Here is a 26670-nt window from a genome sequence, read left to right as displayed (position 1 = left end):
GCGAAGGGGCATAGACAGTAGGGAGGAGAGGGATTGCCATTTAAAATAGAGTGGACAAGAAAGGCTTTATTTACGTTGGCCTTCAGGAAAATGCATATCAAAGTCGCAGTGAGATACCACTTCATCCGCTCTAAGAAGGATGGCTATAATCAAAAAGACAGATAGTAAGAAGTGACTAGTTACTGGAAGTCTCAGAGCCACAATCCTACCTAAATGGTGAGTCAATGAATGGAGGAGCTGGAGAAGCCTGGGAGAGCCAAACCGCGCAGCTTCCGGGTCCTGGCTGCTTACGTCACCACGAGATAAGCCCCGCGATTGGCCAGTGGAGGCGGTGCGTATTGTGGAAGGCGGAGGAGAGGCAAGAATTCCCTGGGTGGGCTCTGGGGCGGGGCTTCTAGGGGGCGGGGCCTCCCTGGAGCGTGAGCGGGCGCGGGCTTCGCGACTGCGCAGTAGAGTTGCTCTGTCGCCGCGGTGAAGAGAGAGACGCGATGGCGGGTCCCGCGTGGATGTCCAAGGTGAGCCCCGGGCGGGCGGCGGCAAAGTGGATCCGGCGGGCTTGATGCGGAGGTGGCCCACGCGTGGCGTACGAGCAGCCCGCATCGGGAGGGCCGCACTGGAGGGGGATGACAAGGACGAGGGGTCGCGCGGCCCTGCTCCCCGTGGTACCCCAGGCCGGAGCCCAGGCCCCGCGCAGATCTGGACGGTCCGAGATCCGACCGGCTTCGCGCTGACTGCTGGGCCTCCCCGGGTCCGTTTGGCCGGGCCGGGTTACTTCGCGGGCCGCGCACTCTGGGCAGGCGAGGTCCCGTGGGTGACCCCGGGCTGCTTCCTGCCAGGTTCCCCCGCCTCCGCCTCTGCCCAGCTCTCGCCGGTCTGCCCCTGCGGCTCTGCCCCCTTCGAAGGGCACGGACGCCTTACACCTTAGAATTGACATCTGAGCCCTTGTACAGGAAAACCAGCAGCTCTTCCACCTTTATGGTGAGGACCTGCGGTGGGGAGTGCTTCCGCGATCCTGACAGCTGGGATGCGAGGGCTCGGCAGGGCTCGGGCTCTGCGGCTTCTTGGTTTCTGGGTGGCGCTCACTCGCGCCCTTAGAGGTCATCCTCAAGGTTACGCAGGAAGTCGGTGTCAGACCGAGAGGAACCCAGAGGACTGGGTGGATGTTCCTGGTTCTTAGTCCCGCTCTGCCTGCTCTGGGACCAAGGTCACACCACAGATTATAGGCACAGGAGGAGAAATCAGGCTCTCAGGTTTCCTGGTGCTGGTCAAGAAAAGTCCCCTAGAAATCTACCATAAAAATCTGAATTCTTTTGCCTGTAGATTTTAATACTCTTTTTCCTTTAAGTTTAAAGTGAGGTCTACATGCTCTGTTATTTGGTGGGGAAAGGTCTACATTGGAATGTAGGAGTCTTAGGTTTAAATCCTGATGGTGCAGCTAAGTGGCTGTGTGACCCTGAACAAATTACTTTACATCTCTGAGCCTTAATATGTCCATGTGTAAAATACCCATACTTGCTTCACGGAATTGTTTGGGGCTTAAATAAAAGAAATGTGAAGTCGCCTGGTTCCTGCCGAAGGAACCAATGCCTGAAGCTTTCCTAAGGGATTATCAGAGGATTTATTTTGCCGTCATCACACAGACCAAGTTTCTGGGACATCACTAACGGTTTTGTTCCGTAACTGGGTTCTGCTTGGTACCTCTTCGGACCTGGATTTGTGTGTGACGGTGACTGTGATGTCACATTTGCTCCTGAAGGGGAAGCAGCTTCTGTGTCTCTGTCTCAACAGGAGTCATTCCCTTAGTCACTGAGCTTACACTCTCAGCACCTCATTCAACTGTGGTAGGTACTCGAAGCCTCAGAGGAGGGACTAAAGCACCACTGTTGATAACCAAAGCACTAGTCAGTTTGTTTTGCCTTCAGTGTGGCCTACAAGAAAAAAAAAAACACGTGAGAGCCCGTTGGGGTGTGGAATCAGGAGACGAGGGAGGTTCTCCTCTGGCATGGACTTCCTGTGGGAACTTTGACAGTCCACTGACCTCTGTGGGGCCACTTTCTCCCCTTTAGAGATTAGAGCAGGGGGTGCCTCCAAGATATCTTATGAGGAAAATCCATTGTTTGACTTGAGAAAGTATAGTTTCTTTCTACCTTCAACGTCTTTTGACAAGTACATTAATAAAATTGCCTTTGGAGTAGTATATAGTACTTAAGTTCTCAAAGCAAAAGGTAATCTGAGTGCCGTATTTAGATTTTCAGATCTGAGGTAGCTTGCCACATTGAATATATGAGAAAGTATTACTTGGAAGTTCCCGAATATCTCTGCAAACTTGCAGCATTCGCAGCTGTTAGAAATGACTTCATCTCTGCCCTTAATGCATGTGGTTTAATTCTGTGCGTGACATTTTTTTGTTGATATTAATATAGGTCTCTCGGCTGCTGGGGGCATTTCACAACCCAAAACAGGTGACCAGAGGTTTTGCTGGTGGTGTGAGTATAATTACATCTTTTATTTCTTCCTTTTAGAAGTTTCTCAAGAAAGATGTTCTAACACATTATATGTAGCCCTTTATCTGCATTTATTTAAAATTAGGGAAAAGTGGCCATACTTACACTGTATATTTAAATTGGCTAACATGCAGAAATCTATTAGGTCACATTTAAAAAGAATTATATTACAGCTGGCTGTGTAAGCCTGTAACATTAATATCTGGAAAGAGCCTTGTTAAAAATAGATAGAAATTTCCCTTGAGTCTGTTACTTTGTTTCACAGTCTCATTTTGGTGAGATAGTTTCTTTCTGCAAAACGATTACACGTTGAGAAAAAATCATTGAGAAGCTTCAAAACCTGCTTTGCATTTTTATTTTGTGAGCATCCCTAAAAACAGTAGATTGGCTGCCAAATAGGAGCATCTCCAACATCTGTAAGTCCTGCAGGCTGATGCTTTCCTTCCGTGGCCTTTATAGGCGGTCACGTCCGTGTCTGTCTCTCATGAAATCCGCTGCTTTTGGAACTCCCGGCATTAGAGTTCTGTGCTTCAAAAGCTGATACCACATTTTTGGAGCATTCTAAGACTGTGGGTCAGTGACTCCTGTATGCTTTTATTTTAGCCTTCTTGCAGAATCTGGCTTGGGTTTCATGATTCCTATGCTCCCGTATCACATATTATTTATTCTATGTGGCGTCTATGAGGCTAAAGCATATATTTTTTCATTTACTTTCTCTAACTGTAGAATAAAATGGGGGTTTTTTTGCTGGCCTGATAACATTTGTTGCAACATGTTGGGAGAACAGGAAGAAGCAGGCAGAGGTTCTGGGCTCTGCTCCTGCAAAGATGCAGAGCGCGGCTGCATTTGGAGCTGGAGGACAGTGAAGTGGGCATTTTAAATGCGTTTTGCAAAGCTAATGAAATGATCATTGCGCTCTGCTGTGACTTAGTGTTCAAGCTATCTGTTTTGTAAAAAATATTAGCCTGGTGGGGAGGGGAGTATATTTGAAAGAAATATGAAGAGACACTAATTTTTGAAAGGATTTCTTCAGTTGTACCGAAAAACTGAATAGGTCCACCTGCTCAGGGAGTATCACTGGAAGGCAAAAGACCAAGGAAACTTGAACCAGGGATTTAAAAAAAGTAGCCCAGGCAGCTGGAACTGGAAAAGGCCAGGGACCTTGTCTGGGCCAGACCTCCAGGTACAGGAGAGTCCGCAACACTGATGTATGGTTTCTAAGTGGAAAGAGAGGGTCTGAATATTATCTTACCTAATTTAAATCCTCTCATCATTTCTCTTCACACATTTTTATTTCTATGTTTGAAATGCTGGCTTCATTTGGTTCAGAGCCTTTGAAAGAAATCATTGGGGCTACTTTATAAATACACTTGTCACTCTGAGTGTAACTCAGACTTTGCAGGTATGATTACATGAGCTATTCTCATTGGTTACGAGTCAACTTTGCTGAGTTTATTTCGATTACATTTGTCATTAAGAAGCCAGTTTTATAGAGGAACTCAGAAAAACAGAGTCCCTCCCTTACTGTGAAGCCTCGTCTTCTCTGAGACCTGCGTCTGGAAGTCGGTCGTAAAGTGTTTGATGGGACTGACCGGGTTTGTGTGAGACACTCGGCTGTCCAGGACCCCAGTGGAGGGGGGGCACTTGCCTTCATGGAAGCCCTCTCAGTTTTAGCGAGAACCCTGTGGAAAGCTTTTGCTCTCTCTGCTTTTACAGACTTGAATTAATGGGTCCCTTTGTAGCCTGCCTGTAAAGAAATAACAAAGGGGAGGAGTCTGGTAGTTTATTTTTGTTTTATCTAAAGACCGTCACTTGAGTCGTTTTTGTAACTCTGAGCTCAGCTACAGAGTAGTATCGTGGAGTCTCTTGAATCTTGCCTTTTTGATGAGCCCCGGGGGGAGGTAGGTCTGTTTTCTTAACGGCATTTGGGTCTTCTTGAGAGGCACCCCCCCAACACACATAAAGTGGATTTCTTTATCAATGATACTCTTTTTTAAACCTTCAAAAATAAATTCTTACTGTCGTCTTTGATGATTTCTCATATTCAGGTTCAGACAGTAACTTTAATTCCAGGAGATGGTATTGGCCCTGAGATTTCAGCCTCGGTTATGAAGATTTTTGATGCTGCCAAAGTAAGTGGACTTTAAACACACCTTAAATAGCAATTTGTAGAAGAGCTTCTTAGCCCATGGGAGTCCGTGACCTCTTAGGATGAGTCATTTGCATTTGCATGGAGTTGGTATGGTCTGTTAATCTTCACGGTTGTAACTGGAGCATTGGTGTTGGCCACTGTCACTGTGTGGGTGTTGTAAGCCGCCACATCGGCACCCAGTTCTGTGCAGTGATGAAGGCAGAACCGAGGTCTCTGTGGATCTCAGTCCTGCCTCGGCTTAGGTCTCCCGGCCTGGCCCAGTCACCTGCCTACCGCCTTCTGTCTTCCTGCCCAAGAAGACAGAATTGCTCTTTCAAAACACCACACGGCAGATTTTGAAAGGTTAGGAAAAGTTCTGATGTGGTATTATCATCAAGTGCAAGGTATTATTCTAACAGCCCAGCCTCCGTTTTGTTTTGGGAAGTTAGAAAACTTGGGCCTTTTTCCACATGATGCTTTATTGTTGCTCTTTATAGCTGCAGATGATAAATGTGTAAGATTAAATTAGTGGTGGTAGCCCTGGCTGGCGTAGCTCAGTGGATGGAGCGCGCGCTGGGAACCTAAGTGTCCCAGGTTCGATTCCCAGCCAGGGTACATGCCTGGGTTGCAGGCCATAACCCCCAGCAACCGCACATTGATGCCTCTCTCCCTCTCCCTCTCCCTCTCCCTCTCCCTCTCCCTCTCTCTCCCTCCCTCCCTCCCTCCCTCTCTCTCTCTCTCTCTCTCTCTCTCTCTCTCTCCCCCTCTCTCTCTCCCTTCCCTCTCTAAAAATAAATACATAGCCCTGGCTGGTGTAGCTCAGTGGATTGAGCTCGGGCTGGGAACCAAAGTGTCGTAGGTTTGATTCCCAGTCAGGGCACATGCCTAGGTTGCAGGCCATGGCCCCCAGCAACCGCACATTGATGTTTCTCTCTCTCTCTTTCTCCCTCCCTTCCCTCTCTAAAAATAAATAAATAAAATCTTTAAAAAAATAAATAAACAAATAAATAAATAAATAAAATCTTTTAAAAAAATTAGTGGTGGTTATGATACCAACAGGTGTAAGTTGAGGAATGCAGTTTATTTAAAATACGCACACATTGTTTTTTACGTGAGCTCGTAAACAGAACTCCTGCGGAGGAAGTGATGCTGGTGCGGGAGCACCTCAGCGCACTAGAAAAACAGGCTCGTTCCCTGCGCTGTCCACGAGGCGTGCACCTTGTTCTGCCCTGACTCCGGCACACTCGGGGTGGTGGCAGCTAGATGCGTGTGTCTGTGCTGAAGGATGTGGGTGGGAAGAAAGGACGGTGCTGTGGTTTATGCCTTCTAACTGCTGCCTTTGTAGGTTATGCAATACGGCTTTCTTTTTTAACAGCGTACTGAGAGATAATTCACATACTGTACAGTTCACCACTTAAAGTGTACGATTTAAAGGTTTTTAGTATGTTTGTCAGTTATGCAACCCTCACCACAATCTAATTTTAGAGTATCTTCATCACCCAGAAAGAAACCCCATATCCATCAGCAGCCACTCCCCACTCGCCGTCCCTCTCACCCTGCCCCCACCTCACCAGCCCGTGCCACCACTGACCTACTTCATCTCCACAGATGTGCTCGGTCCATTTCATGGGACTGGAAGCTTATGATGATATACAGTCTTTTGTGACTGGCTTACTTCACTTAGCATAGTGTCTTCCCGGTTCATCCACGTTCATCAGTTTTGTGTAACATTTCTGTGAACTGTCACTTCTCTGCTGATGACCATGTTCTAATTATAGCCACGCTAAGTGCTGTGGAAAACCGGAGTGGGCAGGTGGCAGCCAGGGGCCTGACTGGACGGGGTGGACAGTCCCTCAGGGCAGGCTGGAGAACGATATCTGTCCTCGCACGCCCGGGACTTTCTGGACCTTTATGATAGAGTGTGTTTTCACCGCTCACACCAAAGGTGAAGAAGTGTGTTGGTGATGATGGTGCAGGACTGTCACTCACGTTGTCTTTCCCCCTCACCGTGCTCTGCGGTGTGGCGTCCAGGCGCCCATTCAGTGGGAGGAGCGGAACGTCACTGCCATCCAAGGGCCGGGAGGAAAGTGGATGATCCCTCCGGAAGCCAAGGAGTCCATGGACAAGAACAAGATGGGCCTGAAAGGTAGCTCTGAAGGGGGCACGGTGCTGATTCTTGCTCCCAGCGTTATATTTTTGAAAGTCGATGCATTTAAGCCAAATACAGCTAGCCTCCAATGAAGCCACTCACTCACAGTAAATGCTGTGTTTTTCATTTTGGGACATATTTTCCACAGTGAAAACACAGAGTATTACTGGCTAATGTCAAATGTACTTTAGTTAGGTCATGATTCAAAATCCTAGCACAGGGGGGGCTTTAGATCCAGACGGATCAAATTTGAATCTCATCTCGGCCGCATACTGCCTGGGAGGCCTGTGAGAATTTCTTACTCTTGGTTTTCAAAAAGAATTTTGTTTTTTTTCTCTACTTTTAAGTGACAGTGACAGAGTTGATACTTCATAGGATGGTGGTGAGGGTTAGATCATGTCACGCTTGGTGCTCAGTGAACGTTCCAGAAATCTTCATTGAGGAGATTTCCTTCTGTCAGTTGAATCTGAGGGATGGGTACAGTCTGAGGCAGAACACAGGTACAAGGAAGCTCGGGGATGGGATCAGTGGGCACTGAGTGATTACCGAGGGTGACCAGCCAGGATGGACTCACCCACGATGAAGAGAACATTCAACTCACGAACAGAGCACCCGTCTGTCCTTTCAAGCGACTTGCTCTTTTGTGAAAGTGTCCCTTAGTTCACGAACCATGCATGTTAAAGGAGGGGTCCTAAATACAATTCTGATGGAAAGTTAAAACCCCCAAAAATTGCAGTTTCAAACAAACCTATGTACTTGTGTTTTATAAAGAAGAGAAGATCCTATGGTCATCTGGGTGTTGTTCTTTCTCACAGGCCCTTTGAAGACCCCAATAGCTGCTGGTCACCCATCCATGAACTTATTGCTGCGTAAAACCTTTGACCTCTATGCAAATGTCCGACCATGTGTCTCCATCGAAGGCTATAAAACCCCTTACACCGATGTAAATATCGTCACCATTCGCGAGAACACAGAAGGAGAGTACAGTGGAATCGAGCATGTGGTAGGTTCATTTCAGATACTCGTTATTCTCGGTTGGGTTGCTTCCTGTGCCCTCGGGCAGTTGTTCAGATTCCCAGTGAAAACAGCTCCCGCGGCAGGCCGCTGTGGCCTGAGGTGTGGGCGCTTGTCTCGGCCCTGGGTCTCTGGGCCACGTGCTCATGCGGGCACACAGGCCTGGGAACATGCCCTCTGCATGAACTTTGAATCCTGACTTTGCAGGGGTCCTCTTGGGCAGGCAACCATCTCTGAACCTCAGTTTTCCTCATCCGTGCAATGAGGCTTCCAGAGCCTACCTCATAGGGCCGGGTCAACATTCACCCCACTGATGCACCGTATGCGTGATGTTAGCCATGGCTGCTGGCACCGTGTGCGCATGCCACTGACGTTCATACAACCATCTAGTGCCAGGATGTTGCCAGCCCCTTTCCAGCAAGGCAGGACTTCCTGTCTTGACTTCCTTCTTTCAGATTGTGGATGGCGTTGTGCAGAGTATCAAGCTCATCACCGAGGAGGCAAGCAGGCGCATCGCAGAGTTCGCCTTTGAGTATGCCCGGAATAATCACCGGAGCAACGTGACCGCCGTGCACAAAGCCAACATCATGTGAGTCCCTGTGGGCCCAGCACCCTGTCATGCTTTGCGGGGGAGCACCGGGGTTTACTTTCTTCTGTCCAGCTTGTGCACTGACTCCTGATGTCTCCAAAAATACCCTGTTGAACGGTGGGAGGGTCAGGTACTTCTCTTGTCACAATCTCCTACTTTTAATGTACCTCTGGGGGTAAGTGAGTGGAGCAGATTTGCGGCAGGGGCTGGTCAGGAATTCAGGTCCTGAGGTTTAAGGAGGGACTGAGAAGTAAAAGAGAAGGAAGCTGTAGAGTCTGGAAGCCCCGTAGAAATGGCACAGCAGGAGTGTTTGTGAGATGGTCACATGCTCAGGGGCATTGCAGCAGTCCGCACTCGCAGTGCTCACCCTCGAGGTGCATGATTCTAGCCCGTCGAGTTCTCCTTGGCCCCAGCGGTTAAAGGCCATCGTGAACACGGAAAGAAACAGGTTTCCTGACCTAAGACAGTGTTGAACATGTAAAAGAGTCAAACCATTCAAATAAGTCTGTCAATCTTTTAAAGTGATTTTAGCATTTTCTTATAAATACGTATTTCTTAATTCTTATTGGGTAACACCACTGCCTAAAAAATAATTTTACTGTAATTGAAATCACACATCTAGGCTTTCGAAACGGACTCTATTTCTCTGACTTGATGCTTTTCTTTCTGCAAGTTTTTGCTTTCAACAATTTTTATTTGATTAAATACAGGCGAATGTCAGATGGGCTTTTTCTGCAGAAATGCAGGGAAGTTGCAGAGAACTGTAAAGACATTAAATTTAACGAGATGTACCTCGACACAGTATGTTTGAATGTAAGTATGCATTCCTGCTGGCCTGCTCCTTTCTGCGGCGTGCGGTGTGTCTGCTGCGCAGGTTTGATTGCTGAATGCACACGTGTGTTTCTTGTAGATGGTCCAAGACCCGTCCCAGTTCGATGTTCTTGTTATGCCAAACTTGTATGGAGACATCCTGAGGTAAGTCTGGTTGCACCCTTGTAGCCTGTAGTGTTTTTTTTATAAAGGTCCGAAAATGAATCCTGTTTGCTGTAGGACGTGAGCTGAGCTGCAGCAGTTTAGGGGGTGATCTTGTGATTACACACGGGTGGGCTGTTCCCCATTTCTGCGCCATCTCGGCTCCCGGCCATTGCTCCCTGATCGCGATTCTGCTGCACAGTCTTCCTGTGTTTTATTTACTGGTTGGCTGGTTGATTGATTGACCTCGATGTTTTCTATATCACTAAGGAGGTGGGTGGTCATTTTTGTAACTTTTGACATAATTTGAGACTTACAGAAAAGTAGCAAGAATGGCACACAGAATTCTTGTGTACTCAGAACCTACATTCCCCAGATTGTCAACATTTTACTTTTACTGTATTTCTCCCTCTCTTTACACGCTCACACTCGTGGTGTTGGCCAAGCGGTGATTTTCTGAGTCCGTCATTCCTTCTTACATTCCTTACTTGGGTGTTCTGTGGGACGAGCTTTTCCTTGTCCTGTGTGTGTCTGTGTCGATCAGTTAGGACTCATTTCTCTTGTTCAGCATTACCGTCACCATCGTGCACGTGGAGACGCCTGGGCCTGGTCGGGCGCGTCCCTCTGAGCTGTTGCTTGCTGCCTGGCACGGTCACATGCTCCAGGATCATCCTGATATTCCTACCCTAGTCCTGGGATCGGCCATTTCTCCAAGGAGCCCTGGTTCCTTTCAGTGGAGAACGATATTTAAAAGTGGAGTCTGGGTGCTGGGTGAGACATTTTAGTTTTCGAACCCACACTCCTGACGTTCTTTGCCCCCAGCGACCTGTGTGCAGGATTGATTGGAGGTCTCGGCGTGACACCAAGTGGCAACATTGGCGCCAACGGGGTCGCGATCTTCGAGTCGGTAAGGACCCTGCTGACACACAAGGCAGGAATTGGGCCAGAATGGCACGAGAACCCAGGAGGGGTGATCTGCACAAATGTGTTAAAACTTTTGTGTTTTTCCAGTTGTCAAAAGAAGATCATGTTTTTTTAATTCAGTGAGTTTTTTAAATATAAATGTGGTTCATTCATTCCCCTGTTGTATCCTTAATATTTAAACTTCCTTAGTTGAAATATTTCACTGCAAGTTGACAGGGAAAGGTAGTCCATAATTTTGCAGTTTCTTGAAACAATTACTTTTGCCCTTCATTTTTCTGCAACTTTGTTGCTAGACCCGTGTCTGATGAGCTGGGCGCAGTCGCTGCTGAGCGACTGCATCCGCAGGTCAGGAGAGAGGGCCAAGAGCCCCGCGCCCCTGACTGCGCCGCGTTTCCCCGAGGCAGGTTCACGGGACGGCCCCGGACATCGCTGGCAAGGACATGGCCAACCCCACGGCCCTGCTGCTCAGCGCGGTGATGATGCTGCGCCACATGGGGCTGTTCGAGCACGCTGCGAAGATCGAGGCGGCCTGCTTCGCCACCATTAAGGACGGGAAGGTACTGTAGCGGTGCCGTGCTCCTGCGTGTCTCCTGTGGTTTCTCCCGGGAGGGAGCTGCCTGGTGCCAGACAGGCTTTCTCCGAGTGGGATCCAAGTGAACCCGGGGGAGGGGGGGGAGTGCACATGTGTGTGCACTTGTGTTTCCTGAAGGGAGGCTCCACGTGTTTCACTGGAGAGGGCTGAGAAGCAGGGAGTGAGCCGTGGGGAGAGCAGAGGTTTCGCAGTCAGAGCCGGTCGGGGCCCAGGTGCCGCATGGCTGGCAATGTGATCGTGGCCAAGGCCCTCACCTTTGTCTATGCAGCTTTTTTCTCCTCCCAACAAGGCTACTGTGTAGCTTTCAAGGTGTGAAGCATAAAGAAGCCGAGGAATAGGATGAGCTCCTGGCCTCCAGGAGCTCCGACGCCAGCCGCAGACGCAGACGCAGTGGTGTGACTTGTACCGCGTGTGTCAGAAATGCATAGAGTCTTAGCGATGGCGGGCGTTAACCCAGTCCTTACGCTCTCTGGTCTTTGCATACGTCGTCTCAGCCAGTCTTCTTCGTTGCTCTGTGAGGAGGCCCTGTAACGAATTCCGTTTTACAGAGGAGGAAACGGAGGCACAGAGAGGTTAGGTAATTTGTCAGAGGCCTCACAGCTTCATGTACTAGAGCCGAGGTTCGCACCCAGTCTGGCTCTTGCCCAACAAGCTCCACCGTTTCCGTGAGCGCCTGTGGCCCCAGCGGGGTGCGGCGGAGCCCTCTGACCCAGGGAGCACGGAGGCGGCGGTGGCTACTTACTTCTTACAGGAAACCCCAGCTGTTTCCAGCAGCCCAGCAGTCCTACTGAAGGGCGTATGATTTCATTTGTTGTTTTTTTCTGACGCTGTATTTGTGAATTTAACCTGCTCACAAATAGCCTAGCAGAGGGGTGCCAATTACACAGCAGGCCCTCTTAATTATGCAGGATACGGTGACACCAGGTCAGTACATGGCGGTCTGTCTGGGAGTGCCGAGAGGAGGAGCTGGAGGGAAACAGAGTGGCTGCGTGGGAGGGTTTCGTGCCTACAGACGGAGGTGTGGTAGTCAGCGATTTAGATTACCTTAGTGTTTGTTTCCCAGCCTCTAAAAGCAGATCAAAAGATGTCTTAAGTTTTTTCAACTTTAGAAATTCCCCATGGGATTTATGATTCCCTTGCTTAGATGTCACATGTCCACAGTCAGATGCTTCCTTGGGACTCTGCCGTCCCCCTGGGGTCGGCAGGTGTGGTGAGTGGGGCTGGCTTTGAAGTGAACTGAGGGAGACAGCAGCGGGGAGCCGCCTGCTCAGCTGGCGTCTCACCACATGCTTTAAACCGAAATACCCTTGCTTTGGTTTACTATGAGACACACTTTTACTTTTGCTTTCCCCTTTTCTCAGAGCTTAACAAAAGATTTGGGAGGCAATGCAAAATGCTCGGACTTCACACAAGAAATCTGTCACCGAGTGAAAGACTTAGATTAAGGCTTTACAGATGGCACCCACCTCCGTCCCCGCCGCCCAAGCCACGTGGAGCTGAGCGAGAACACGTTCCATTCTGAGTGCACCGGGTCTCCCGGCCTCCGCCAGAGCACCTCTGGGCCTGGCCTTTCACCCAAGTCCGCAAAGGGCGCAGGTGACGTCCCCTGGGTGTGCTTTCCAAGGACTTTTCCAAGTGCTTGTTTTATTTATTGATGTCTATTTGGTAAACATTTTTTGTAAGCTCTTAAGTGGACTGTATCATTTACCATTGTTAACCATTTTACACTTCAGTTGAAACCGTTTTCCTCAGCTGTAAACATGATATACCATTAATAAGAGAAAACATCTAACTTTCTAAAGAAAAAGTTGTCACTAGTTTATGAAAAATGTAATAAAAATAAAACAGAATACTGACATAATAGCACAACATGACATTCTTATCAAATGAACGGGCACCAGAGAAATTTCCTAGGAAAGTTCACATCACAAACTGTGACCACGGTGTGTTTCTTCATGATACGGAAAACTAACACAGATCTGTCCTTTATATGAATTACTGACTATGAATAAAGACTTCAAATCCAAGAAATACGAGAGGTAACTTCTGTTACTAAGATACAGAGTGATACGGTGGCTACAAAGACACAGCTACATTGAATTATTTTGTTACCTTGAGCCTTTCATGAAGCGAAGGGCCGAACTTCCTTCTCACTGGACACACTAAGCATCATGGGTAACAGCCGTGGAGGCCCCACCCGACAGTCCGGTGTGGCAGCTGACCTGCGTGCGGTCACACTTCTGCAGCACGCGTCCCCCTCCGGCCGGTCCTGCTGAGGGGCCTGACCACACTATTAATTCCGTGTTTCAGAGGCTGCCCTCCCTGCCCCAGAGCACCCCCAGGGAGGGGCCAGGTTGCAGACAGCAGACGCCTGAGCCGGGTCACAGCCAGCAGCAGGGACCTGGGCTCGGGCTCGGCCCTCAGGCGCCGCTCCCCCCAGCATGGTTTTCCTTCGCCCTCAGGTGCTGAGTCACTGTTTTCCTGAACAGGCACCCTTTGGCCCCAAACCAAAGGCAACTCACGTTGCTCCTCGTGTAACGACACAAACCTGAGGCTCTGCTTAATGGGCCCGGGTCACGGGATACCTTAACGACAGGTATCCCTGCCTGGGTGCTTTTTAAGGCTTGTAACCAGACTTGCAATCTCACATGTGTTTCACTGTTTCAGCTGTTGCTTCCTCTGTTTTGTTGAAATTTGTGACTTCCTCTTGTGTTCACACTAATAAAGAATTCCGGAGCTGACTGAGACGTGTGCTCTCGGGGTCCGGGGCTCAGCCCCGCGCTAGGAGCCGCTGCTCCGCGGCAGGGCTCGGAGGCAGGGGCGGCACCTCTGCTTCCCCGGGGCCCACGGTCCCTCCCGAGCCTGTGGTGCACAGCCCTGCAGGTGAACGCCCGCCACTCGGCACTGGTCCCGCCTGCTCAACCGACAAGAAAAGTCACGTACTGGTTGACCTTCATTAAAAAGTTTAATATCCAGATCACGCATTAAATACAAGCCAGCAGCAGCCGTCCTACGGAGCAGCACGTCAGGAGGCGCGGGTTGGGGACAGCCTGGCTGTGGGCTGGCCGGTGGCCCGTCCGGCACGTTCCAGAGTGAGTGAGTGACAGCCACTGTCCCGGTGGCACCTGCAGTAACACGAGCCGACTTCCCCTCCCTCCACACAGCCTGCCGCTGGCGCGCTGCTCAGTGAGCTCCTGGCCCATAAATTCTACCTGGAACTAAAGCCATGTAGTGTCAGCCCTTCGGTTCTGGAAGCAGAGCTGGTCTCCTGTCACCCGAACGAAAGGCGGCCTCAAAACTACGCGCACGTGAAGCTGCTCGGAATCATTGGCCGCTGTTGGCGTGAGACCTGGCGCACGCAGACGCTGGGCCATACCTGGCCCGAGACCTAACAGACCTGCCAGGAGTCCCTCCACCCGGACTGAAGAGGACGTGGACCAGGTCCCTCTGGAGGCCCGTCGCTTCAGGAGGAAGGAGGAGGCCCTCCCGTTACTTAGTTTGCTCTTGGTAGAAGGAGTCGATGATGTCTTTATACTTCTCCAGAACCGTGAGCCGCTTCAGCTTCATCGTGGGACCTAAAGCGGATCGGAAAGCGTGAGTGCACAAGGACTCTGCGGTGCGTGGTCAAGGGCCAGACTCGCTGGGCCCTGCAGCTCTGGGATTAGGCCGGACGAATGGGCGGCCAGCCTCCGAGCTGGCCGCACACGACCCCTCCACTGGCACGGGTCGCAGTGCCAGCAGAGCACAGCAGTGGCGTCTGTCACTTCAGAGAATGGTCACGGCAGGCCAGCTGCTCTCAGGGGTGGGGTGACGTGAGCCACCTCCACCTCACCCTTGACCTGCACCTGTTTCCAACCTCGATGCATTTTCTGTGCTGTCCTTTGAATGAAGAAATGACTCAAACAACGCAAACCGCAAGCCTATATATAGGCTCTGCCCTGGGTGCTGAGGACCGCCGCTTCTGGGGCATGGCGGCTACTGTGCTGTGATCACACGGGCAGCTGTCACGGGCTCTCCGGTCTGGCCAAGAGCTGCGGACACGGAGCCCCTCGAGCTCCAGGGGCTGCTGCCCGGCCAGTGCTGGCTGTGACCTGGGAGACCCCGAGCGGGAACCACCCAGCTTAGCTGCCTGGATTTCTGACCCACAGGAATTAGGAGAGGTGCTCACTGATTTCAGCCGCTCAACGTGGGGGTACTGTGTTACACGACAGTAACCGATGTGCACGTCACGCCTGCACCCAGGAAGCGTGTGTGCTGCTGGACACCGTGCTCTCTGACTGCCTGGGACGGGGCGGGGGTGCCTGGCTGGGGGGCCTCGGCTCTCCCTCCGAAGCGAGGGTACACACGACTCAGACCCGAGGTGCTGGGCGGCGGAGAGTCCAGCTTGTGCTAGCTCCCTCTGCACTGGAGAGCTCAGAGTCAGAGTCCCCTCTCTCGCCACTGCTGAGAGAGGACCTGCGTCTGGGACCCTGGGCCGTGAAAACACCCCAAGCTGCCACGAGAGACTCCACAACCCCGGCTGAGGCCACGCCGGAGTCCCTCTGGTTCTGTGGGCCATGGTCCAGAAGGGCTTCACCAGTCCCTGCCACCAGATGAGGTGACATCACAGGAGGTCACGGGGGCCTCACCCCCTAGATAGAGCCATGGGGCTCCACCCCAACCACCAGCACGGCCTCAGTGTCTGCCAGGTGGCCCCATAGTGATCTCAGGGGACAGTGGCCCCAGAGTCAAAGTCACATGTCGTGTGTTCACAAGGACACACGGCAGCACAGCCCGCACCCTGGGCAGTGCCCTCCTGAGTGAAGGGCCGCCAGGGACCTCCACTGGCCACGGCTGCTTCTGGACACGCCGCTCCCAGGCCCGCCCCGGCCCTGTCTTCCCACACGGCACCTGGGCCCCCGGGAAAGGAGGCCGGAGCAAACCTACCCAGCTCTCCGCCCGAGATGGAGAAGTCCCTCTCGAGAACGGCCCACTTGCGGATGTGGTAGGGTCGGGCGGCCGCCCGACCGTTCACCCTCTGGATGCCCTCTTCGATGGCCCGGTACACGGCCTCGTCCTTGCTCCCCACGATCTCGGACACCGTGGTGGCGTGGCTGCCCACGCGCTGGCAGAACTCCACGGCTTGCTCGGTCAGCTGGTCGGTTGGGTCAGAGGTGTCCGGGTCCAGAGTGCACTGCGGACCAGAGATGGGGTCAGCTCCACGCCCCACCGCTCAGGATGTGGCAGAAAGAGCAGAGGCCTGAGACTCGCACCCCAGGCAACGACACCCCGAGTGCTGCCCCACGGGCTGTGCTCCTGCTGAGCAGGCCGTGCTGGGAGACACAGCCCGTCCTGGCAGCGGGCTGCCGATCGTGCCGGCGAGGGCAGCAGGCGCGTCCCCCCAGGGCGGCTGCCCCAGAACGAAGTCCTGACACCCAGGCGTGTCCTGTCTGAACGTGGCTTCACTTGGGACAGACCCACAGACACACCTTCAAGGTGAGCAGCATGGACAGGAACTTCCTCTGGTCCCCGATCAGCATGGCGCTGCTGACGATGGGCAGCTCCACCTTCACGGCCTCCTCGATGGGCACCGGGGGCACGTTCTCCCCGCCGGCCGTGACGATGAGCTCTGGGGGGGCAAGGCCAGGCCCCGGATGAACACGGACACAAGCCTGGGCCACAGGTGCCCCTCTGTGGCGGTGGAGCAGCGGCACCCCCAGAAGCCCCTCCCTCACACCTGCTGGGACAGGGGCAGCCCCCGGAAGACAGACAAACGCTCACCCGGGGCTCACTCCCCTGTGCTCACCGGCTGAGGCTCTCCGCCTGCACCACACCTACCAGACCCAGGTGCTCGCTGACCCTCCTCCCTCAGCCCTGAATCACCCCCCCGACCTCTGTTGCGTGGCCACGCCCTGCCCCTCGCACAGCAGGCACCACGGGCAGACTCGGCTAAGTGCCACGTGTGACGACTGACTCAAGCCTCGCCGCAGCCTGCACAGAGGCAAGCACTCTTCCCGTTTCTGACAGGGGGACGGCCGGCAGCAGAGCTGGTGTAAGTGCGGCACGGTGCCTCCCCCTGCCGACACCTGCCCGCGGGGATGCCCTGTCCTCTTCTCCTGACAGGCCGCCTCCTTCCAGAAGCCTGCGTGACTCTCCTCTCCGCACGAACTCCGCTTCCTCCGAGCTCTCCCTCGCCCGCCCGTCCACGGCCCTCCCTTTCCCCTGCATGCGTGCTGGGTGCCCGTGTGCAGGGCCCCGGCCAGGCCCTCAGCCCAGCGGCCTGCTCGCAGAGCGCCGGCTTATGTCCAGGCTGGACGGTAGCGCCGGGGCCTTCCATAAACACAGCCTGACTGACGCAGCTGCGCTGTGCTCCTGCCCCGAGTCTGACTCAAGAGAGACGAGCTGCTCCCACTCTGTGCACAGGTCCCGTGTTGGCCTGGGACACAGAATGGAGCGACACACCTGGCCAGGTGGCCATCGGGTCCCTGGGGAGAAGTCAGCAAAGCCCCCTTTCTGCACAGGAGTCCCAGCTCACTCTCTGGGAAAGCCGAGTTCTTCGTGAGAAATTTCTTGCAAGTCTCATGTCCTAAAATGTCACACCCAAGTGGCGTTCTCCTACACGTCAGATCCACGTTTCATGTAGAAACACCCATCCATGCCTTTACATTTTCTGGGAACGCTGGCTTTGCTGGTCCAGGAGTCTGAGCCCAGCTGCACCACCTACCGGCGGGGTGTCCTCAGACAGCTGGGCGCCCTCCTCAGTGACCTGAGCTAAGGATCGCGTCTGCCCCACGGGAGCCAAGGGCGAGGACAGCGGCGGCCGTCCAGGGGGCAGCGCCCGAGGGCTCCCTGCTCGCCGCGCACGCGGGTGCTGGCGCCCTGGGCCCCTCCCCCACCTTTCAGCCGTCCTGTGATGTAGAGGAAGCCGTCGGCATCCAGGCGGCCGAGGTCGCCGGTGTGCAGCCAGCCGTCAGCGTCGATGGCCTCGCGCGTCCTGTCCTCCATGTTCAGGTAGCCCATGAAGACGTTGCGGCCCCACACGCAGACCTCGCCGGTGCCCTCCGCGTCCTGGTTCACTAGCTTCGCCCGGCAGCCGGGCAGCACCTTGCCGGAGCTGGGGTGGGGCCCGGAGGCCTGGTCAGAGGGGGCAGTTCCTCCAGCCCCGGGTCAGCCCCCCGAGAGCCTGGGGTCCCCAGCCTCTCTGTTTCCACCGATGCCACGAGGTGCCCCTCCCAGGCCCTTCTGTCTCAACAGGGGGCCCAGGAGCGAGGGCTGCAGCCAGTCGGGAGTTTCCAGGGGACGGATACACACACGGGCGTCCCTAAGGGGACAACCTGAGGCTCTGTGACAGGCGAGCAGGGAGGGGGGTATTTAAGCCCAACAGATGGTCCTTCGACTCACCCGCAGACCGGACTGTCCCCTCTGCCCCCCAGAAGGCTGGCCTGTCCCTGCACTCTGACCCCGAGTGGCGCCTGGGCCATCAGTGATGCTCGGACACTTGTCACACCCTCCCCACGGAAGGGGCTACAAAGGGGAATTCCTCCGTCAGAGCCCTGCTCCTGGATCTCGGGCCCGTTAGTCGGCTTCCCACCACAGACAACGGGACACCGGCAGAGACCACCGCCACGAGACTGAGGCCTGGCCAGGAGACCTGGCACTGGGGACCCCGAGGCCCAGGGGCCCAGGCTCTGGGGCCAGTCAGCAGGCGGCACTGAGGGGTGTGACAAAGGAGTATGCGCTCGGACACTGCCCCAGACGCACCTGCCTATCCGGTAGTTGCAGGGGCTGGATATGGAGTGGGGGCCCGAGGTCTCACTGAGGCCGTAGCACGAGTACAGGCGGATGTCGAGGCCCAGGAAGAAGTGCTGTGTCTCTATAGTCATCGGGGCGGCTCCGTAGAAGCACTTCTGACACCTGGCTAAGCCCAGTGCCTGGCGGACCTTGGCCAGCACCAGGTAATCTGCCAGTCTGGCTGTGAAGGGCTTCAGGTCGCTGGTGGAAGAGGGAGGGTGGGCCACAGAGAAACACACACGTTAACAGGGCAGGTCCTTCAGTGGTGCGCACTGCTGGCCCGGGCGGTCTCCATTTGACTGGCTGGCGCCAACACTGAACCCACCACCATATATTTTGAATACCGGCCCCGCCTATGAACACGCAGGTGCACAGAGGTGTGTGTGCGCTGGTGCTTGTGTGCAAGTAAGTCTCCAGCCCAGAAGTCAGGCAGAGTCAACTGTGCACGGGCACACGTGCGCACAGAACGTGAGTGCCGAGACCAGGGGCATGTGTGCGACACGCCTGCACAGGCGTGTGAGCCCATCTGAAGCCTATGACCGGGCTGTCATGCACATTCACTTCGTGTGTGACATGAAGTGGAGGCGCAGACACAGGGACACCTGTCTCATGAGACACGATGCACTTTCACAGGCTGCCCCAGGAAACACCTGGACAATGTCTGTAAACCGGGAGAGGCCAGATCTATGCCCCTGACCCTCCCACAGCACTGGGGGCAGTTTAAGAGGCGGTTGAAAGGCATCAGGAGAGAGCCGAGTGGTCACATGAAGGCTGGAAAAGCCCATCACTGTGGCCCCTTCTCTGGCCACCTGCTGAGGTCAGCAGCTGCTCCCGGGATGTGAATGCATCTGGGGCAGCGAGTCAGTCCTCACAGAACCCAGAGAGTCCCGTGGGGCCTGGGGAGAGGCCTGCCCTGACAGGTCCTCGGATGCAGCCCTGACAGGTCCTCTGCAGCAAACCCAGCCCTCCGTACCTGCCTGGGCAGGTGAGGTTCTGCTCCAACATCACTGACATTGCCCACAGTAGCATCTTGCGCCGGATGAAGCCAGACTGAGCCACCGCCTCCTGGATGCGCTCCATGGTCTTCTCCCACACCCGAGGCACCCCCATGTGCGACGTGGGCTCCACCTCCCGCAGCGAGTCCACCAGGCTCCCCTGCTCGCCGCCAGAGGGAGAGAGGCCTCCTGGTTCAGGGCCAGCAGGGGCAGGAGGCCCTGTCACCAGGGTCGCCCTGCACACACCACAGGCATCCTGCACACAGGTGTGCTGTCGGCTGCAACTCAGCAACCATCTGCTCACTACTCTCTTCTGCCCACAGAACCCTGGTGTAGTTCTGACACTTCCTAAGTCCTGTGTGGTAACTCCTCCTCAGCTAACTCAAGGTGACTTCCCATCCCTCTAAGCAGTGACTGGTTTAGGGGTGGACATGTGACTCCGTTTGAGCTAGTGAGATGCCAGATGGGCACAAGTCAACTGCGGGTGGGCGGGGGGCACTTCTGGGAAAGTCCTTATGGTTAAAACAAGGATCCAAAGAACAGGTGCAGCTGCTAAGGCAGGTGCAGGGCAGGCGGTGGCCATCTGCGACCATCCGTGACCTTCCTCCGAGGATGACCCGTCCTCGATGGTGCTGGGCCCCCCAGAACGACTCCCACCGACTTTCCTTTAGGCAGTGCCACCAGTTTCCCTTCTCGTGTAGCCGCTGAAGGCTGTGCCGGTGCACCCGGGGCCGTCCCTCGTGCACGCCCACGGCCCTGGCACACACGCTCGGACACCCACACGGGCACGGGGCAGGCTGACCTGTAGGGCGTCGGGCTCGGCAAAGCAGACCTGGGCCCCCCACTGGGGGCCTGTCCACAGGTCGTAGATCTGGGCAGCGATGTGGCTGAGGGGCAGGTAGCTGACCACCACCTCCGGCTGCACCTCTGATAGCTGGATGCCTCCGGCCTGGCTGCCGTGCCGTGCTGTCCACGTGATCTGGAGGAAGAGCGGGCGGGCCTGGCAGTGTCTACCTGCCAGACCTGGAAGTGCACACAAGTGCAGGTACCTGGGGGCTTGGGCTATCTCTTTGGGTCACCCCTGGGCTGTCTGTCCTCCTGGGCATCTCTGCAGCAAACCCCAGGGACAGGTTCCCTCCTTTGCTGGGTTTGGTCTGGACCACGGACGGAAGAGAGCCCCACGCATCCCTGCTCCCCGAGCTGCGGGTCAGAGGAGCCTCCCTGGGGTTACTGGGGGCCACCACCCAGGTCCAGGGCAGCCCAGCCCATTCCACCCAGGACACGGCACTGGCCCTACGTTGTCCTGACTCAGCATCACACCCTTGGGGCTGCCGGTGGTGCCGGATGTGTAGATGAGCACGCAGCACTGGCTGGGCTGCTGGGCGTTGATGACGGCGTCCAGGTCCTCCTCGGGCACCTGCTCCCCCAGCTCCATGAGCTCCTCCATCTGCGGCCGGAGAGTGAGAGCACGCCGTCCGGGTCAGCGGCAAGGGCCCAGACAGGCCCCACCAGGCGCCCAGGCCCTCTGCCCGTACCGTGTACACGCCGGCCACCTTCTCCGCAGGGGGTTCTCGGTAGGTCACTACTGCCTTCAGGTGAGGCAGGCTTCTCCAGATCTGTGTTGGCAGGAAGAGATGGAGTTTCATTAAACATAGTCCCTCCGGAGAAGAGCCCCATCTCTGGGTGTCAGTCGACCTGGCAGACACTGTGGGAAAGGTCACTGGCCTCCCCCAGGTAAAGATAACGAGTGGAGAAAGGTCGATGGGAGTGTCACAATGGATGAGCTCGCGGCCACGTACAGCACCTCTACAGGTGGTCCCCACCTGAGGGCCCCTGCCTGGTGAGTGCTGCAAAATGAAGCCAGCAGCGCCCCCTGCTGGGTGTTCTCGCCCCACAATGTTCACTCTGCAACATGTGAAGCCAGCGATCTCACAGGAAGTGCGAGGTTGAGGAACAAGCCAGCAGGCAGCTGTGCGAGGCCGTCTGTCGGTCCGGCAGGGCTGACCCAGACTCCGGAGGCTCTGACACGGGAGCTGGGTCAGCTAGCTCACCGGCGCGCGTGCTGAAGGCAGCACGTGTGGTGGGGGGCCCACACCGAGCTCTGAGGCAGTGGGTCTCTCTTGGGTGGGGCCTCGTTGGTCGGGACTCAGGGGCCGGTGGCTCTGATCCGAACTGAGGCTGCCACACGCCGCAGGGCCTGGACCCGGCTCAGCGGAACCGACTGGGCCGTGAAGACGCACTGCGGGGACCAGACGTGAGGGGCCTGTTTCACTCGTGTTAAAGGTGACAGAGTTGCTATGGTTACTTTTTAAAACGTGTCCTTTTCTTTTTTTAGAGATGCATGTTGAAATTTTCAGGGATGGCAATGACAACGTGAGATTTGCCTTCGAATATTTCAGCACAAAAGGGAATGAATCAGTGCGATGAGTGGTGACACATCCCCGACGATCGTTGGATCTGGGTGATAGACCGGTGGGGTCCACAGGACGCTCGGTTGGTGTTGGGAACTTTCATGACGAGCATAACTTGGGTAGCTGCCCAGAGTGGACGTTTCCTAATTGTGGGCCTGCTTCTTCTGTTGCAAGTGGTGCTGGGAGGGGCATGTGGATTCGATCTGCATTTATGAGGAGGAGGTCTCTCCCTGAGGGGCAGGGCAAAGCCTCCCGGGGGCTCCGGAAGTGCCCGGCCCTCCCCACCAGAACCTGCCAGAACGCCAGAGAAGGGGGTGGGTTCATGGCAGGGGCCTCTGGGGCCCCCAGAGCCACAACTCCTGAGGGAACCAGGGCCCCACTGAGCTCTAGGACAGCTGGCAGGCCAGGAACCTGCCACTCACCAGTTTCGTGAAGGGCCTGGTGCGTGGGGTGGGGAGGGTGAGAAGGGCAGTTCACCCTGGGCTGGATCATCCACACCCACATCTCCTCTCCCCCTCCCAAGCACTGGTCCAAGTCAGACACATGGAGACACTCAGAATGGAGATCCTGAAAACACAGGGTCCCAAAAGGGTGCGGATGGACCAGGATCCCCAAGCAGAAGGAGAGTCCCCTCGCCGGTACAGGGAGCCCGTTTGATGAGCCCTTGACAGGAAGAGAAGGCAGGTCCACAGTGCCTGCGGCTTCCACACTGATCGTCAGCGGCATCCAAGAGGGAGCGCGAGTGAGGATCGGAGCCAGCCTGTGCATCGGGGACCGTGGGCAGGCCGACCGGCCGCGGAGGGCCCCCCGCACGCAGCTGGCCCATCCAGACACCGAGGTGTCCCCGGGCCACCGCAGGCCTGCATGGTGCACGTGGGGACGGGGCCTCACATGAATGAGGTGGCATCAGCCCTCTAGGGAAGACCCAGCTGGCTCCACAGGTATGCTCTGTCCTGACAGCTCGCCCTGCGGCCCCCACCACCTCGGGGCAGCCGGTCCTCCCCCCGCACAGGTCCCTGGCCCCACAGGAGGCCTGGCCCCGAGTAAGTCACAGGAGGCAGCAGGGTGGCTGAGAGTTCTAGCCCAGGCCTGGTCACCCGCTTCTAGAGTGACGTGAGGCCTGTCCCTGGGACCTTCTGGGCCTTGGTGCCGTGACCTGTGCATGCACGGGTGACCTGTGCGTGCACAGGGGTTGTGGCGGACGAACAGGGCTCTGCCCACAGGTGGAGGAGTCCTTTGCGAGCTGGAAGTCCCCAGGGACATCCAGCCTTAACCCCCGCAGTCCCCCCCAGACCTTCAAGATCTTTTCCAGCTGCTTCTGTGTGTCGACCACGATGACATTGGCACGGCAGTCGAGGGCAATATACTGGCAGGCCTCGGGGGAGCTGGTCGTGTAGATGCCGGTGACGATGCCTCTGCAGGGGCCCAGGCTTGGGGTCAGGCAGTTGCAGCTGGCCGCCCTGCCCCTCAGGCCAGCCCCAGAGAGCCCCTCACTGCCCCCACCCCCAGCAGGCAGGGCTCCCCCAGCAGCTCTGCACAGGGTCTCAGGGAAGAGGTGGGATGTGGGGGATGTTGGGGCCTCTCTCCACTCCCTGCACACTACCCCCAGACCCTGGCCGGCCCCGGCGCTCACCCTGCAAACACAGTGCCCACTGCCGAGAGGAACCACTCGGGGGAGTTGAAACCGAGGATGGCCACACTGTGCGCCGGCTCCAGGCCGAGCTGTAGCCAGAGAGATGGGCCTGGTAAGCCGACAGGGAACTGGGCCTCCCATTCCCCCCAAGGCCCCTCCCAGACCTTGGAGCCCCTCCCGGGGGCCCACTCAGTCCAAGAAGGCCCTGGGGGCCTGTCACCCAGCAGCTCTTGCTCCCCCCTCCCCCCAGGGCCTTTGCAGGTCAGCGTCCGGCTTCCCAGTCCACCTGGGTTTGCACATGATCACAAATGGGGGTGGGGGCCTGTGAGAGCCCAGTGCGACCGGCAGGCGGCCCGGGGAGGGAGGGGCTGGCCTTGAGGGCCACTCACCTTCAGGAAGCCTCTGGCAGCCTTGCGGGCCAGCAGGTAGTACTGGGAGTATGTGATGTGCTCCCACGAGCCCCGGCGCTTGAAGCCCAGAGCACGGAGGTGCCCGTACTTGTCCCTGGCCCGGAGGAACATCTGATGCACGGTTTGGGAGGCCTGAGGGCAGCCAGGGTCAATGCGCAAGCGGACCCTCCCGTCCGCCCGGGTCGTCCACAGCGTCTCCTCTGCAGGTGGGGAGAGCACAGCTGGGGCCAGGCTGGCTCAGGGCCGACCCCGCCACCCCTGCTCCTCCCCTGGGCAGGGCTGCGGGCCCTGTGGTCCCAACAAGGCAGACAGGCCAGGGGCTGGGACAGGCTGGAGGCTGCTGGAGGAGGAGGGCTGACAGCCCCGAAGGGAAGGGCGGGAAGGGAGAGCGGGGACAGGGGAGGGGCATGGGGCCTTTCCCCTTCACCAGTGGCCAGGGTCAGAGGGAAGTGCTGCGACCTGTCACTAAGCCCTTTCTCAGCCACAGGTTTTTACCTGCGGCACTGACCACCTTTTCTTAAAGATCACAACACAGTACTTGTTCTAAAAAGCCCGAAGTAATCTAGAAGCACGCGGTACAAACAGGGGAGGCCCCGCCGGGCCCTGCCAGGTCAGCACACTGACACTGCCGTGTGGGCACCGTGTCACAGAAACGCGGGTACGAGGGGGTAGGTTTTACTTGGTCGCTGTAATTTTTTACCCAAAGGCAGGAAAAGGATCATGTTACTACCATATTAATTGAGAAGAGCAAACCCCACATGCCCTTGGGGGCCAGGTGAGTAATGTACCCACATCGAGATAAATAATGTACGATCGTCAATAATGAATGAAGGAGGCAAACGTGTGGGCAAACCCCAGCGGCACAGGCCTCCGGCTGCTCTCATATCCCCGCCTCTGACCAGGACGGGGCCCTGAGCCCAGGCCGGCCCTCACTGTGGGGGCAGCAGGGCCTGGCGGGGACCATGGGAGGAACAGCACATGCATGTCCACGGGGGCGGCCGTCACATTAGGACTTAGCACCCAGCTGGAAAGGAAACAAGAGTTACCTGCAAGGTGGGTGTTGATGTGTAGTCACCTGATTTTTAAATGTTGGCTCACACTTGGAAAAAATACTATGTGGGCCAAAGCAAACACAGCCAGGAGCCAACCCGCACCTGTGACCTCGAGACAGGGCGGTCTCTCTCATGGGGGATGCGGGGGCACAGCACCCCACTGTCTGGCCACCTCACCCTTTCCTCAGCCACCTCCCCACTGACGCGCAGCCCGGGTCCCCGACTTCCCCAAAGCACAGGTTTCTACAATGGGCCAACTGGGCCAGGAGAAAAACCCTGTACAATTTTGATAGACCTCTGGACAGAGTACCTTCGTGTAACTTCTGTCCCGTTAACCAACTCCCCCCAGGCTGCCGACCCTGGAAGGCGGGGCCCACGGCTGCGCAGTCCTGCGAGCAGAGGTCAGGGCACTCCCGGGGGAGGACAAGAGAGCCTCTGTCCCACCCCAGTCCTGGGAGGGCTAACCCGAATGAATGACCATGAGTCCAGGGTCCCAGGCCTTCCCCTCCCCCAATACCCACTCCCGGCATGCCCGAGAGCCCCAGGCAGGCCTGGTAAGGCCCCGCCCTGCTCATGTGCTGCTGGCCTGGGCCCCCTACAGCCCAGTCCTCTGAGTCCTCAGGGGCCTCAGCCTGGGCATGGGAGCTGCAGCAAGGGAAGTGGGGTGGGGGGCTTTCCCAAGGCCCCGCGTACACTTTCTGCCCCTCTCTCTCCCTCCCTTCTTGCAGTCCTGTTGCCCCCGGCCTTGGCCTGACCCTGGCCTGTGTCTCATCAACTGCCTGTTGGGCCAGGGAAAGGGCAGAGGCAAGGGACAAAGGCTGGCATCCCTCAGCCTCACTGGGCTGTAGACCAAGCTGGGCTGAGTTCCCAGCAGATGTGGGAATTATCTAGAAAAGTGGGGGTGGGAAAGGCCCTCACCAGACTTCCACCAGCCCAGCCCCAGCCCCAGCCCAGCCCCAGCAGCTGCTCTGCCAGACCCCTCTCCTCTCATTCCGGCTGGGGTTCACGCTCAGCCTGCAAAGGTCTAGGAAGCAGTGCGTCTCCAGGGCCAGCACAAGGCTGCCTTTGTGTGGAGGTCAGATTCTGGCAGCTCTGCGGCCCGGCTCAGGCGGGCTGCCCCCTGGGAATGCATCTGGGGACTGGGGCTCGAGGACCCTCAAGCTTCTTGTGAACTCGGGGAGACTGAGGCGAATCTGAGTTCCTGAAGGCAAGGCTCCAAGAGCTCCCAGAGAGGCTGCCAGAGAGCTCAGCAGTTGGGAGGCAAGGCCCGGGGGACCCCGCTGTGCTCCGTGTTATCTAGGTCCCCCAGATGCAGCGTGCCCAGTTAGAGATCTACCTCCGTGGGCTGTGGGTCCCTGACAAAGTCACTGGCCCTCTCTGTGCTCGGTTCCCCCAGTCAGATGAGAATGAGCAAGTGCCCACCCCGCTGCTGCCATGAAGATAAAAGGAAGGAACGCAAGTCGGTCCCTCTGGGCTGCACCCACGGTCTGGTCTGTGCTCTCGTGGTGAAGGGGGCAGCTGTGA

At 56.0% G+C, this 26670-nt stretch overlaps 2 protein-coding genes across 6 annotated transcripts in view; one reads left to right on the top strand and one right to left on the bottom strand.

Annotated features, from left to right (window-relative positions):
• Positions 1 to 409: 409 nt before the first annotated feature.
• Positions 410 to 13617, top strand: IDH3A (isocitrate dehydrogenase (NAD(+)) 3 catalytic subunit alpha). The gene is made up of 11 exons (XM_028502397.2): positions 410 to 515; positions 2424 to 2486; positions 4553 to 4636; positions 6667 to 6781; positions 7600 to 7787; positions 8254 to 8387; positions 9098 to 9200; positions 9298 to 9362; positions 10182 to 10266; positions 10688 to 10840; positions 12237 to 13617. Exons 1-11 carry the CDS (start codon positions 489 to 491, stop codon positions 12318 to 12320), a joined length of 1101 nt encoding a protein of 366 aa, XP_028358198.1. The 5' UTR covers positions 410 to 488; the 3' UTR covers positions 12321 to 13617.
• The window catches only part of ACSBG1 (acyl-CoA synthetase bubblegum family member 1), a 26924-nt gene continuing 13084 nt past the window's right edge, over positions 12831 to 26670 (bottom strand). For 4 of the 5 annotated variants that reach the window (XM_028502357.2, XM_036013274.1, XM_036013275.1 and 1 more), the window contains 12 exons: positions 24074 to 24294; positions 23685 to 23773; positions 23346 to 23466; positions 21176 to 21256; positions 20938 to 21087; positions 20443 to 20619; positions 19619 to 19800; positions 18616 to 18846; positions 17751 to 17968; positions 16344 to 16483; positions 15802 to 16048; positions 12831 to 14450 (listed from right to left, as the gene is read on the bottom strand). In XM_028502357.2, the coding sequence (XP_028358158.1) occupies positions 14365 to 14450; positions 15802 to 16048; positions 16344 to 16483; positions 17751 to 17968; positions 18616 to 18846; positions 19619 to 19800; positions 20443 to 20619; positions 20938 to 21087; positions 21176 to 21256; positions 23346 to 23466; positions 23685 to 23773; positions 24074 to 24294 (1943 nt within the window). In that variant the 3' untranslated portion in view covers positions 12831 to 14364. The remainder of the gene's footprint in view (positions 14451 to 15801; positions 16049 to 16343; positions 16484 to 17750; positions 17969 to 18615; positions 18847 to 19618; positions 19801 to 20442; positions 20620 to 20937; positions 21088 to 21175; positions 21257 to 23345; positions 23467 to 23684; positions 23774 to 24073; positions 24295 to 26670) is intronic. The other variant, XM_036013277.1, reaches the window with a different exon arrangement.

Source organism: Phyllostomus discolor, chromosome 12, assembly GCF_004126475.2.
Source record: "Phyllostomus discolor isolate MPI-MPIP mPhyDis1 chromosome 12, mPhyDis1.pri.v3, whole genome shotgun sequence".
NCBI lineage: Eukaryota > Metazoa > Chordata > Mammalia > Chiroptera > Phyllostomidae > Phyllostomus > Phyllostomus discolor.
The sequence above is the reverse complement of the archived record's forward strand: the minus strand, read 5'-3'. Positions and strand labels throughout refer to the sequence as shown.